At 29.0% G+C, this 15,082-nt stretch overlaps 1 protein-coding gene across 1 annotated transcript in view; it reads right to left on the reverse strand.

Moving 5' to 3' along the window:
• Positions 1-381: 381 nt before the first annotated feature.
• LOC111882398 (PHD finger protein MALE STERILITY 1) overlaps positions 382-15,082 on the reverse strand; it is a 26,984-nt gene continuing 12,283 nt past the window's right edge. The window contains exon 3 of the mRNA XM_023878769.2: positions 382-1,774. Within this exon, the coding sequence (XP_023734537.1) occupies positions 382-1,774 (1,393 nt within the window). The remainder of the gene's footprint in view (positions 1,775-15,082) is intronic.

Below are 15,082 nucleotides of genomic sequence, written 5' to 3' on the forward strand. Positions count from 1 at the left end.
GTAAGAGCCATATCTAGTGCCAAAGATCTCATGTTCAATATACATTCTTTAAATCAAGTGTTAGTTATGCAGTTAATACTTTGTGAGTTATACATTTTTATCTTATACACCTATAGTATATGTAGTAGTCATGTATTATTTTCTATACATCAAGAAATTGGTTCTCTCTTTTTTGCATTCTATTTGCTTTTTTGAACTCTGTTTTTTCAATTGTCAATCTTAACCCATTGCATCAAAAATAAAATGCACTATACGCAAGTTTATGATATACTTTTCGGCTGAAATAATGTAACAAAAGCATTGAACTGGAAAAAAAAGTGGCATAATTATAGATAACAATTGAATGTATTATCAAGTAAGATTGATATGCTACTTTTGTAACTATGGTAGTGCTGGTAACACTAAAATATCTTGTTCGCATCGGTTGCAAACATATATATTTGGAATTTCTTCATTGTTTGGTATCTTCAAACATCGTGTGTGCTGCCAGACTTCACAAATATCACATGCAACCATTCGTTCACCATCGTCATCTTTCGCTCCACAAGCACAATCCACAATAAAGCTTTGTCTCGACCCACTTTCATATATACTTTCATGATTCATTCCTGTTTCAACCAATTTACCTTGGAAAACAAGTCTGCTACCAGATCTCGTTACCCTAAACACCTGATCAGATCCCTTTGGATTTAAGTTCATTATGGACCCAAACATGAAGCTCTTTAATCCCCAATATATCTCCTTAAAGTTTTTCTCAACTTCATCTACAAGATCATTGAATGTCGCATTGTTTCTTAGCATGATGGTCTCGTATGGTGTGGTAACTAGCTTTTTTCTGCACTCCTCATGACTATTGATCTCTTCAATGTCTTGTATTGTGATGGTGCAATAAAGTTTGGATTTTTCTCCTACTTCTGGTTCAAGTTTCAAAGGTGTTTCTTTACTGTAATCTTTAACAAAGTACTTGGAATCAAGGATTATTCTGGAAGCAAGTGAAATTGTAGATGTTATTGTGGTATCCATGTCTTTTGTTTGACCTTTAAGTATGTGTCTATAGATGCAAAACATGTCACTCATAAGTTGAACCCTGGAGATCTTGCACCGAGTCTTCAACTTGGAGTCATTTGTAATGAACTCTTCTTGATTAGGTAAAGCATTTGAAATGTCTTCTAGACAATACTCTAAAACTTTGGTCACTGGATTCAAACAGCGTCTGACCAAATACTTCCCAACAACATGGTTCCCTAAAGACTTGAGAACAAAATCTAGGAGACCCGTGTCACCAACATACGCACGTGCAGCATCACGAACTTCTTGCCTTGAAACCCATCTAAATTTCGCTTTCTTTAATGACTCAACAATCACCCGAGCAGCCATTTCAATACGTTTTGGTGACCATCTACAAGAATTCTCAACTAAAATCCCAGGGTTGTATGTATGTAGAGTACTCTCTTTGGGAAGCCTTGACTTGAGGTCTAACATGAAACGTAGTAGATCACTAAGGGTTACCAATGAACGGCTAGAAAGAGTTTGGTATCTAGATAACATAAGTGGTATCTCCATATTTGAAGTGCCAATGTTTTGAGCAATGATGCACAGAGGAATGTTTTGGAGTGCATCGAGAGCTTTTTGATACATTTGTTGTGTCACACCAAAGCTTCCACGACCAAAATGGTAACCCCATTGACCAAACCATGATTGTCCATATGCTACCCCATGAAGAAGCCTCATATCCATGCTTTTATGCTTTGCTAAATCAATCAAGCTAACTTTCCTGCAATTGCAGATATATATATATATATATATATATATATATATATATATATATATATATATATATATATATATATATAAAGAACAAGTTAGCCTAGAACCAAGAGAAGGGTGCAACTCATGCACATAGATGATGAAGACTAAACTTCAAAAATAAATCTATTTAAGAAGGAAAACTTATCAACAATATATAACATGATAATGTTGTCCTAATATAGATCCAATTGCTCTGAATGTTTTTTGAAGTACAAGTAAAATGGGACAATACATAAGCTTTGTTCAATTTCTTAGAAAAGTTTTGAGTACACACAATTATTTTCAAATGTTAATATTAAATATAGTTCAACCCAATTTAATAAATACTAACAAATGACTTAACTAAATAAGATATGTAACATGCAACCTAGAAACATGCATAAGAGTCTTTTTAGATTTATCTTTTATCTTTTCTTCTATAAAACTTACGTTATATCACGAGTTCATTTACTAATATGAAGTTTGTTATATATGTACATGGATTATTTTTATCATAACCAATTTTACTAGAAAAACTACATTTTTTATTGTTAGTGCTTGTATATGTAAGTTACATATACACTAACTTATAAACTGATTGATCAACAACAAAATTTTTCCATACATAATAATTTGTATATTAAAGTATTATAGTATACAACTCCATAAAACATAACTTGTTGTGTATGGAGAAAAATTATTGTGTATAAATCACTTCTCTAACTTATATTATACGTGGTAATAAGAACCAAAGAATTTATTTTTTTGGCAAAATTCAATATTATGGGAATTTTGTAATGATATAAAATAATAAGCAAATAATGAATTTGATTGAAAATTTACTGAAATTATAATATCAAATGTATGCCAAAATTAAATTATAAGAAAAGTTTCTTAATAAACTAGTGACTTAAAAACAATGTTCACACGGGTTAGCTTGATCGGTTGAAATTTTTTAGGACATCTACATTACATTAAATCTTCTAGAGTTCAACAAATTATCACATCATTATTCGTTATTTTATATAACTATATCATTTTTGTTCATAATGCATTGAACTATACCAAAATTCAATGAAACATATTTTAAACTTTTATTTAAGAATTAGAGAATTTTTTTATTTATCAATTCAACTATTAAATTTCACATTCATTAAATATCAAAATGACATCTCATAAGTAGGGGTGTCAAAAAAAACCTGAACCCGGTTAACCCGACAAACCCGATTTGTAGTTAGAGTCGGGTTTAGGGTTGATTTTCATAAAAAAAAAAAAAAAATCAGGTTTCGGGTCAACCCGAATAACCCGGTTAAGAATTCACAACCTTTACAAATTCCACTGATCTCTACTTAAATAGCACAAAAAGACTACAAACCCTTTGAAAATGTAAATTTTTGTGGCTCTAGAAGCATACAAGGGTCAAATCACTCCCATTTTTAAAGTTGAAGTCCAAAAAGATATAAAACATCCTCATCTCAAAAGTACCGGAGTGGCTGAGAAAGTAAAGATTTTGTTTTGATAGTTATTTCTATTTTAAACTAACTATAAACATGAATAAACTATATGGTGTTGATCGTTAACTAAAGATTGAAAATTCATCTATTTTAATATTTATAATGGAAGAACTCTTTTAGCTATTGTGGTATGCATGCTTTCTCGGATGTTGTAATAACCATGAGGTCCATGATCTTTTACTTTTAATTTATTTCAATTTGTATGCATTATTGATGTTAAGAAAAGAGTAAAAATTAGATTTCACTCTTGAAAAAACCATATATATTAGGTTTAAATTAAGTGTTTAGTGTATTAACTCGACTAACCCGGCTAACCCGACCCTATTAACCCGAAACCCGATTAACCTGAACCCGACTAACCTATACCTTAATAGGGTCAGGTGTCGGGTTAAATTATTTTTTGTGAAAACCAGATTAACCCGACCCGTTTAACCCGAAACCCGATCGGGTTGACCCGATTAACAACCCTACTCATAAGATACCATTTCATTTATTGAATGACAACATAGGTTTGTAATCTCTCATAATTAAACCATGTATTATGGATGCTTATAAGACTAATATATTAAAGAGATTATCCATTTCCGTTAATAAAAGTTGTTTACCATAAATTTTTAGGGTAATGTATTAAAATAATGCTCAATAACTTTTAAATTTTCCAAGTTACTTATCTTTGAATTATACCGACCTAGGTCAATATTTTTTTTTTAATGATTTGTTACCTTATTAGAATGGATTGCAGCTCTGACAAGTAGTATTCAAAATATTATATTGCATTCCATCGTGACATCCAATAATATATAAGGTGTATATAATGTGTGCGGTTATATTTACGTAGTCATTTTATCATAGCTACAGCCTATCGAGATTCAATAAAAGCAAGTAATTATGGACGCCACATCATCTTTAAATCCGTTTTAATCCTGAATACAGTTAAAAACAAAAAGGCAAAGTAATTAATTAGATTAACTGTATCTATTATTTTTTAGAAGAAATAATGTGTAATGTAACTTATAAAGTTTAATAAAAAAAATAACTAACTCATAAACCATTAGGCATTGACAGAGGAACATTTGTTGAGAGTTGAGGCGGTAATATGTTTATGTTCCTATGCCATCAGCTTATAAAATTTCTATTTTTTAATTATAACTTATAAGTAACATTACACTTTTCTTAAAATAAAAAGCAATATAGACCTAAATATTGATACTTTTAGATTATTTTTTAATGAAAGTTGCGATTAATTTGGTTTTCAATTGGTGTAAAAATAGTTGGTTTTTTAGGTCACATAATAAAAAACAAAACTACTAATTTTTAATAGATAAACAGAAACTAAATATCATCATATATTTTCTTTCTATACGTACTCATACCTATATGAAATGGTGACAATATTCATATTTTCATAAGATTAATACTCCCTCCGTCCTAAAATTATAGTCCATCTTTTCTTTTTGGTTTGTTTTAAAATAATAGTCAATTTCTAAAAATAAATAATATTTTTACTAAAATATCTCATCATTATTACTTAACAAATTAAGCATTCATTGGAACATTAAATGTAAAGTAAAGACAAAACTTTCATTTTATTGTATAAATTTAGTAATAATTAATGTTTTCTTAATCTGTGTATTTTTTTTGTCTCTAGACAATAATTTTAAGACAAAAGGAGTAACATTTTAATAATTTCTTATAGATAAATTGGTTGGCTTGGTTGTTGATGGGAATTGTCAATCAATAAGAAATGGTCATGCACCAATTTAGAATACGGGTGAATTGAAATTGCCTCGTATAAATAGCCATCCATTCGCCTTCATTATGTTTTCAGAGTAATTATGGTTTTGTTGCTATGGTTGGCACTCGTCAACTGTTTTGATCTAAGTGATACATATAATCCTTATAGTTTAAAATGTTATAACTTATTCCTTTGAGTTACTTATGTCCGTAGTTATCTGTTAACCATTGATAATATTTCCATCTTATCCGTGTTTTGTCTTTTTTTTTTTTTTTTTTTACTTTTAAAATTTTATCAACCATTTTTAAAAACTACAAGACTCACCATACACCAACAACCACCAATCACCGGCCAACCCCACCACCATACAGGGGCAGATCCAAGGGGATCTCGGGATAGCCCAAGATATCCCTCAAATTTTTTTCAGTAGTCTAATTTTTGTTCAAGTATCCTTCAAAAAAAAAATAAGTATAGTGTATATATATGCATCCTTCCACTTATAAACACAAACAAACAGTTGGTTTGCTGGTTAAGGTGTTCGCTTATTCAAGCAAAGGTCTTGAGATCTATTATTGCTTCTTACATATTCTTTGTTTATTTTTGTTTTATTTTTCCAGCAATTCTATCCCACCTCGCTAAACACATGTAAACTCAGTCATTTTTTTCTATTATATAAACATGTTATGATCATGCTTTATTTCATATCTACTTTGAGTCCCACATCAATTCAAGTATCAAAATATACTTTAACTTCATGTTTATATAACAAAACTTGAGGTTGGCTAAGAATTCGATTAAGATTTGGGTTTAAAACCGAACCGGGGAAACTCAAGTACCCCGGGAAAAAAATTAGGTTACCCTAAAAAAAAATTGGAATACCCCTTTACTTTGATCCTGGTTTCGTCACTGCCACCATAACGATTCCCGTTCATTAAGAGTACATTATAGCAAAATTAAAACCAAAACAAATATAATTAATAGGTTCCTAGTTATAACCAAATTAAAACCAACCTAAATATCACAAAATAAAACTAAAAGATATAAACTTGATCAATTTTTCGAAGAAATTTATCTCTAAAAACACATAAAACTAAAGATTTTGACTTATGGTGTATCTGCATAAATTTTTTGGCAATTACAATTTAACTTAAATTTAGGAAGGGATTTGGTTAGGAGATTCCTTGTCTTAAGATCGGTACCCTACACTTTTGTGATTGAAATGGAACAAGGGATGTATGGTCAGTTCTTACATCAACCATGGTATGTGGATGTGGGATTGCCATTATAAGCCAAGGGAGGATTGGAGGCTTCATAATTTCTTAAACAACATTATTATTCAAAACCGACTAGCAAAACAATTACAAGTGGATGACATTAATTAACTAGATTTTGTAACATAATAACCAAGTGAATAACAACTTTTTGATTTCTACTACGCTACCAAGTAAACGGATAATTTCATATCGAATCAAACGTAAAATCCTTATGATATTTCTTTTCTCCAAAAATTATTGAATTTTAGAACACGAAATAACCCACCAGATAGTGCAAATAATCGCTTCCAATGCTAACTTTTTGGAAGTAGTAATAATGGTGGAAGAACCTCTATAATTGAGTTGAATTTCAGGATAGGAAGGTCCATCCATTTAAAAATGTAATAGTGATAATCTTTCATACGACTTTCATTTGATCACAAAAGAGTATATATATATACAATTACAATGATTTGGGTTAATCCTATAAGAGGCCACGAATGGGCTAAAGGCTATACAAAAAAATTATTAATAATATAATATGCTAACCCCCAAACCCCCCCCCCCCCCCCCCCCCCCCCCCCCCCCCGCAGGCAGATTGAAAGAGAGTAGCATTGCAAACGTTCAAGCTGGATCGCAAGTCAAGAAAAAGAGTAGACGGTAAAATCTTAGTGAAGATATTAGCATATTGAAAACTTAGAAAGCACATGAAGAACACGAACTTGACCAGTGACAACCTTGTCACGTACAAAGTGTAGATCGATCTCAATATGTTTGGTCTGTTGATGTTGAATAGGATTCAAGGACATATAAACGGCACTAACATTATCACAATAAACAATGGTAGCACGATGTGGTGAATAATGAAGCTCAAGAAGTAAGTTGTGAATCCAACATGTCTCAGCAACTACATTAGCCACCCCGCGATATTCAGCCTCAACACTAGAGTGTGATGTGGTATTTTGGCGTTTAGAAGACCATGATAAAAGGTTGTGTCCAAGGGTGAAATTTTGTAACCAATGATGTGTTGTGCCACGTATATAGCGTAAAATACGTTTGAGAGCAGTGAAGTGAGGCTCTAGAGGATCATGGATGTAAAGGCATATTTTTTGAACATCATACATGATGTCTGGCCTAGTAAAAGTAAGATATTGAAGAGCACCGGCTAAGCTGCGATATAATGTAGGATCAGCAACAGAGGATGGTATATGGACACTGCTGCAACGTCTCACCTCTACGCAGATGCAGGTATACTCAAAATCGATTCTACTTGATAATGAAATTCGGAATATCTCCATCGGTGACTCTTTAATGACCGACTAATGCACCGCATTAAATCTCTTGCAGATCTTCTTGACAATCTCAACAATCCTGTTCCAGAAAAGAATCTCGTGGCATACACACTCAACGACTTGTCTCCCAAGTTCCATCATATTGCTACCACCATCCGGCACCGCAATCCTTTACCAACATTCATGGAAACTCGTTCCATGTTACTTGTCGGAGAACAACACATGCTCCAAGATCAGCAAAACAAGCAGCGCCGCATCATTCAAACGACTCGTCTTCATTAACGATCCTTGCTACTGATGCGACGACTCAATAATCCAATACACGTTTTCGTAGTGAGGGGGTCCTGGTGGCGGATGGAATGATCATGGTGGATAGTGTAGCAGAAACAACAGTGACCAATTTCCAGGTGGGCAGTGGCACTGCATGGGTAGGGGTACGGCTGTTATCGTCTACCTAGTACTCAATGCACATGCTTGCTTCCAAACCCTCATGTCGGAGTCCAACAACATGCAACAACCCAACAACCTTCTAATGGGTCCATACCAATCGAATTTCAACCATTTAATTTTTTTGTCCCATCTACTACTTCAAGCCCAGAACAACATGCATTGATTACTCTTTCACATGCTCAACAACCATCATGGATCACTCCCTCAATGTTGAATTCCGCTCAACAACCCACTATCATTCCGCGAGCTTTCCAAACTTCAGTTATGTCAGACCCGGGAAACAGAGAATGGTACATGGACACCGGTGCAACGTCTCATCTCCACAAAGATACAAGTATACTCAAAAATATTTCTAATAAGAGTAATTTTTCTTCATCTGTTTTAGTTGGTGACAGATCTTCAATTCTTGTAAGTACAATTGGTCATTCTACTATTTCTCATCCTAATCCATGTCGCACTTTGGTTTTAAAAAATATTTTGATCACTCCTCAAATCATTAAAAATCTTATTTTTGTCTGTCAATTTACGCATGAAAATAAATGCACTATTGAATTTAACACCTTTGATTTCTCTATGAAGGATTTACGCACCAAACAAATTCTTATGCAATGTGACAGTACTAGCAATCTATATCCTGTCATAACTCCCACACCTCAAGCTTGTCTCTCCATCTCTCCGATTCTTTGGCATTAACGTCTTGGTCATCCCGGACATCATGTTCTCAAGCATCTAGTTGATAGTCGTTTTATTTCTTGTTCTACAAATAAAATTTCTAGTACTTTTGAACCTTGCCAATTAGGAAAACATGTCAAACTGCCTTTTTCTTTATCTACTTTTGTTTCACATTTTCCTTTTCATATTGTTCACTCTGATGTTTTGACATCTCCTGTTATGAGTTGTAGTGGTATTAAATACTATATCATTTTCTTGATAATTATTCTTATTTTGTATGGATTTACCCATTATGTGCAAAATATGAAGTTTGCTCTAAATTCCTTCACTTTCGTGCTTTCGTTAAAAATCACTTCAACACCGACACTAAATTTTTCAATGTGACAACGGAGGTGAATTTGACAATCATCAATTTCATAACTTGTGTGATCAAAATGGTATTAAAATCTGTTTTTCATGCTCACACGCCTCTTAACAAAACGGAAAATCATAACAGATGTTACACACCATTAATAACATCGTTCGTACTCTTATTCTTCATGCTCATCTACCTCCCACATATTGGTTTGAAGCATTACATATGGTTGAACATCTTCTGAATATTCTCCCATCTACCACTCTAAATAATGACACTCCATTTCAAAAACTACTAATAATATAATATGCTAAAAAGAAATTCACCTCTTTTTTATACACGAAAACCAAAAAATAATACTCTTTCGAACAATATTATGTATCAATCTTGTTTTTGGTTTTCTAGTAATATCGAAGAAAGAACATTGATTGTGTATGGTATATACAAGATATAACTATTGTTTTTTGATTCATAGTACTCTCTCTCTCTCTCTCTCTCTCTCTCTCTCTCTATATATATATATATATATATATATATATATATATATATATATATATATATATATATATATATATATATATATATATATATATATACTTTTGCTAATTTAGAAAATTAGGTATAATGCTTCCAATAAGAAAAAAAAACATTATGATATTACAACATTTTAATGTGGAGATTTATAGTTAATTATAATTTGTTTTTTTTAATTGACTATTTAATGTCACTGAAACACATAGTTAGTTTTACCCTATTAACTTTGTTTTTAATTATTTTTATTAAATATTAATTACATGTATAAATTTTATGATAACCTCATAATATTTTTAATGTTTTTTATAACTATAACGTAAAAAAAATTTGTATTTCATTTATATGAATTAACAATTTTACATAATGATACTTATATTATCGTTTGTTTGTAATTAATATTTTAGATATAGTGAATATATAAAGAACAACTAACTGAATAAAATGATTTTTGTAAAACATTTTAGATTAATATAAATAAATTAATTAATTTTCTAAAATTACTAAAGAAATACTAGTTATTTGAGATGTCATTTAGTTAAACATTAAAATTATTGTAATAATAATTTTGTACTTTTTGTGAAATAAAACTTAAACTTTGATGACAATATTATTTGTACAACCTTTTAAGACATGTGTTGGCATGTAGTAGATAATTATTTAAAGTTTGATATATGACTGTTATTGATTTCAAGGTTATGTATCTAACTAAGACTTATAAAATGTTGAGTATGGATTTTATGGATAAATTGAAAAAGTAACAAAAGTAGGTGACAAGATATTCGATGTCAAAACTTGATTAACTTTTACTTTGCTGTAGAAAAAGTTAAACATCATTTTATATTTTCTTTTTACTTTTCTTTATATTCATATAAGATTATTATATATAAATACTACTAATTCTTTCTCTAAAAAAAATTTTAAAAATATAAAAGGATATTATTTATATACAAAAACCTTTCAACTTGCCTAAGCTATGACAAATTAGTCTAAAAAATGATAATCGCATTTAAATACTATAATTTATGATAATATTAATTTATCAATATTTGAAGAATAGACAATAATAAAATGAAACACGTCAGGAATTTTTTTAATGTGGTTCAGGGGTCATTAAAATATCTATATTTAAATAAATTGTATTTGGCATTTTGTATATGCATATACCACAAATGACTTGTATCTTTTAATTATCAGTATCCAAATAAACATATTACTTTAATATACTTTACATCTTAAAAGAGATCACTTTTGTCTTTTTGACTTGTATGAATAATTGTTTTTTATTAATATATATTAAAAAGAATAAATTACCTCAAATATAAAGACGTGTTATTCGAATGTAAGACATCTTTTTGATTGCCAATATCTATACTGATAAAGAAAAATTTAGAAAAAAAGACTACAAATTTTATAGTATTATTTTTGGTTCCTTATCTTTGGATTTAAATATATTATATTTTTATAATTCAAAATGGGAATACTAATACAAATAAAACCGATAATTAAAAAAAAAAATAATAGTAATAATAATTAGAGATTGAAGTCACTGCACCATTGTGATGGTTCCGAGTGTAGTCCGGAAACCCGATAAAAGCATTTGTGGTTGTGCAACCCCTCTCTTTCTCTCTCTCTCTATTATCACTCTTGTTTTAGTGGTATCTTATGTTTAAAAACTTATAACCAAATAATTTTATATATTTTTAATTAGCATGTGAATTGGTTTTATAGATTTTTAATATTTTATAAATAGATTATATATGTTTAAAACTATGGGCCATCCTAAATGTGCCATCACCCACATTCATGTGATGTGGACCTCATATACATATTAATATAATATTTAAAGCTTTATTTAACAACATATGTTTTTAATACCTTAAAGCAGGATTTGTATAAAATATATTTTACTTTACGTATATTAATATTTTATTTTCCTTTTTGTTAAAAAGTGGTCTTTTAGCAATATTGTCAAAAACTACGATTTGAAACATAATTGAATTATTCCTGTAAGTATTGTATGTTACATTTTGTTTGATTATATATATATATATATATATATATATATATATATATATATATATATATATATATATATATATATATATATATATATATATATATATATATATATATATATATATATATATATATAGGTTGAGAAGATGTTGACAAGTGATGCTTCTACTATACATGCTAGCTAGATCGAGAACTTAATGATTGAATGTTGATGTGATTGATGGTATATAGATAATCTTTTATGTCTTTTGAATTGGGTATATGTGTTTTTCTGTTTTCAATTAAAAACTAAGTGTACACATTTTCAAATGATTAAGTCATTAGACGCATATTTATCTATATAATATAATGGAATATAAAATATCCATTGTACTTTGGTAAATTTGAAATTTTAGCCATGATATTTTTAATAAAAAATATTTATGTTTCAAAAATAAAAACCATTGAAAGAAATTTCATAAATGCCAAAATAAGCAATTAATCGCAATTTTCCATATTGATATTTTGTTGACAAAATATACATAGGCTCAATATTGTTTGCAAAATACACAATAATAAGTGGTTTTGTTATTATTTTTATTATGATTCTTTTAACATTGTATCATAAGTGTTTATGTTAATTCTTTTAGAATTTAACCTAAGTACAAGGATTTATAAAAGGGTTATTTCCATAAAACACCATATATATTTTGATTTTTTTCTTTTTAGATCTAATTTTTTTTTTCTCTTTCTGAAAATACCTAACTTTTACTTATTACTTGTTATTTTAGGCTGGAGCAGGTTACCAAAAGGAAAATCAAGTATTTTCATTTCATAAAAAAAACCCCTATATTTTGTACTTTTTTCCAGTTTAGACCTAAAATGTTTTTTTTTTAATTTCAAAATAAACTCAACTTTAAAATTAGTTACAACCTTTAACACTAGTTGTATAAGATACTTAACTACACCGATTTAATGAAGCTTAACTTCGTTCATTGCATAAAAATATGATTATATCCTTTCAAATTAAAATGAAATCCAACATTTTATTTTGGTAATTATTATGATTATCCTTAAGATCCAATAACAGTGATATACAAACACCATGTATTGATCTGAACACTATGTATACATAAGATAGATTAATAAAATGAGGTAGTAAGCCAACTATTCAATTTTTCTTTACAACAAAATTTCATAGTTTTGTCTATTTTGCTCATTCGCCACATTCAAACCATTGTTAATAATATCAACCATCATATTTTGATATTTAAGTGTACATCATTCTTGTTATTTGGATTTTCAACTTATGCTCAAACGGTTTGATTCCAAAATATAGTTTTATGTATTCATATGTGATGTTAACATTTTTTAAGAAAGTCTTAAAACTTGAATCTCATATATCTAAACAAAACTAATACATTGTTTAGGATTAATATTTTTATGTACTTATTCGATATAATTATAACATATTATTTAATAATTGGCTAATGCTACAAAATACTCTATGGCTTTTGTTTAGAAGTATGATAGTGAGTGCGTTTGTTAACTGTTCTAAAAAAATTGATTAAAAAATTCGGCCAAAAAAATAATATAGAAAAGTGAGAGAGGGAAATATGTCCAAACTCACCAAATAAGTATAATGGATAAACTAAAAAAATTATTTTGTATAGTTTGTTAAATTATATGGTATTTTTTTCTACAAATAAAAAAATTTGTTATTATGCTAAAAGATTCTTCTTAGCCATGTATTATCCATGTTACCAAAAAATATCAAATTAACATCAAACTTTTTATTATCGGTATAATAACATTTTCTATAAACAATATATCATGTTTAATGATATAATATATATCCAAGATAAAGTTTAATTATATCTTTTAGACAAAAAATAAAATTTTGCAATTCTTTTACGTTATATTCGCTCAAAAGATAATAGATTAGATAACATTTTTTAGTGTATACATGTATATTTTTTTTTCGGTGTAGTCAATAAGTACCTTATATATTTAGTCTTGAAGATTATAATCAATTTTAAAGTTGAGTTTATTTTGAAAAAAAAAACATTTTGAGTCTAAAATGGAAACAACTACAAAACATAGGGTCTTTTATGAAACAAAAATACATAATTTACCTATTGGTGACTTGTCAAGTCTGAAATAACAAGTAACACATAAAAGTTGAGTCTTTTTCGAAAAAGAAAAAAAAAAATTAGGTTTAAAAAGAAAAAAAAAATCAGAATATAAGGTCTTTTATTGAAATAATCATTTATAAAATAAGTAATTTGCGCTCTTTTTCTTTTTCTTTATTACCTTATTTTCCTATTTTTCGTTATAAATACCACATGCCATTTACACTACTACACATCCACTTCACATTCACTTCCCATGCCACCGCCACTGGTACTATGTAGAATCAGATAGATTTTTTTTTATTTTTTTTTTTATCTTTTTTTTACAAAAACTATTATATATTGATGAAGATTTTTAATAGAAATCCAATCCCATGTACCCTTTGAACGTGACTTGAGTTGCAAGACCAGCAAACTTGATTAAAACCAACACATAGGCTTCAACACCCATAAATATCATTGCGACATGGCATCCCAGGTTCTCGATATGTAATATCAACTTAGCATACATACACTAAACAGAGCAACATAGCCTTTTTATTTTAAAGTTATGTTTATTTGAAAAAAAAAAAGGTTTTAAGCGTAAAACACAGCAATATATTTATTTATATCATTGATGGAATCGGTATACACCCTAACCCACTCTAAACTCACGTGCAACATACTTGGACAAAATGGGTTTAAAGATCAAAAATAGCAATTTACATGTAAATTATCCCTATACACTATTTAAATAAACATACCATTGGACCTTGTGAACAGAGCCTTGAGACAACCTTTGAAATCAAACTTTGTCTTGTGAAATCAATCTTGAGAAATAAGTAAATGGAGGAGTTTCATCCTTACAATGTCAAAATTATATTTAAATATTTCTTACTAAGTTTATGTTCTAATGATTGAAGATTAAGTCATTTTAGAAGACCCTATATGGTGTATAAGAAGAAGAAGAAGAAGAAGAAGAAGAAGAAGAAGAAGAAGAATAGTGGCTTAGGGTTTAGAACCATGTATTCTATTAGGTGATTGATGTTTAAGACGTACATTGGTTTAGAGCTATAGTGTTACATGTTGATAGAATTTCATTAATAAAATAACAACAAATAAATTAAAGTTGAGTTTATTTTGGAAAAAAAAGAATTAAGGTTTAAAACATGAAAGAAGCAAAATGTATGGTTTTTTTATGCAATTGACTCGATTTATATATTGGAAATTGACTCTATTAATGAAATAACGAAGAATATGTATTAGGTCTAAAAAGAAAAAAAAAAATAAAGAAGTTTTAGGTCTAAAAAATGGAAGGAAAAAAGGTATGGTATTTATGGAATATACTTTTTCTTTTAAGCCTAATTGTAATTATTCCAAGGA

This window comes from Lactuca sativa, chromosome 8, assembly GCF_002870075.4.
Source record: "Lactuca sativa cultivar Salinas chromosome 8, Lsat_Salinas_v11, whole genome shotgun sequence".
Classification (NCBI taxonomy): Eukaryota; Viridiplantae; Streptophyta; class Magnoliopsida; order Asterales; family Asteraceae; genus Lactuca; species Lactuca sativa.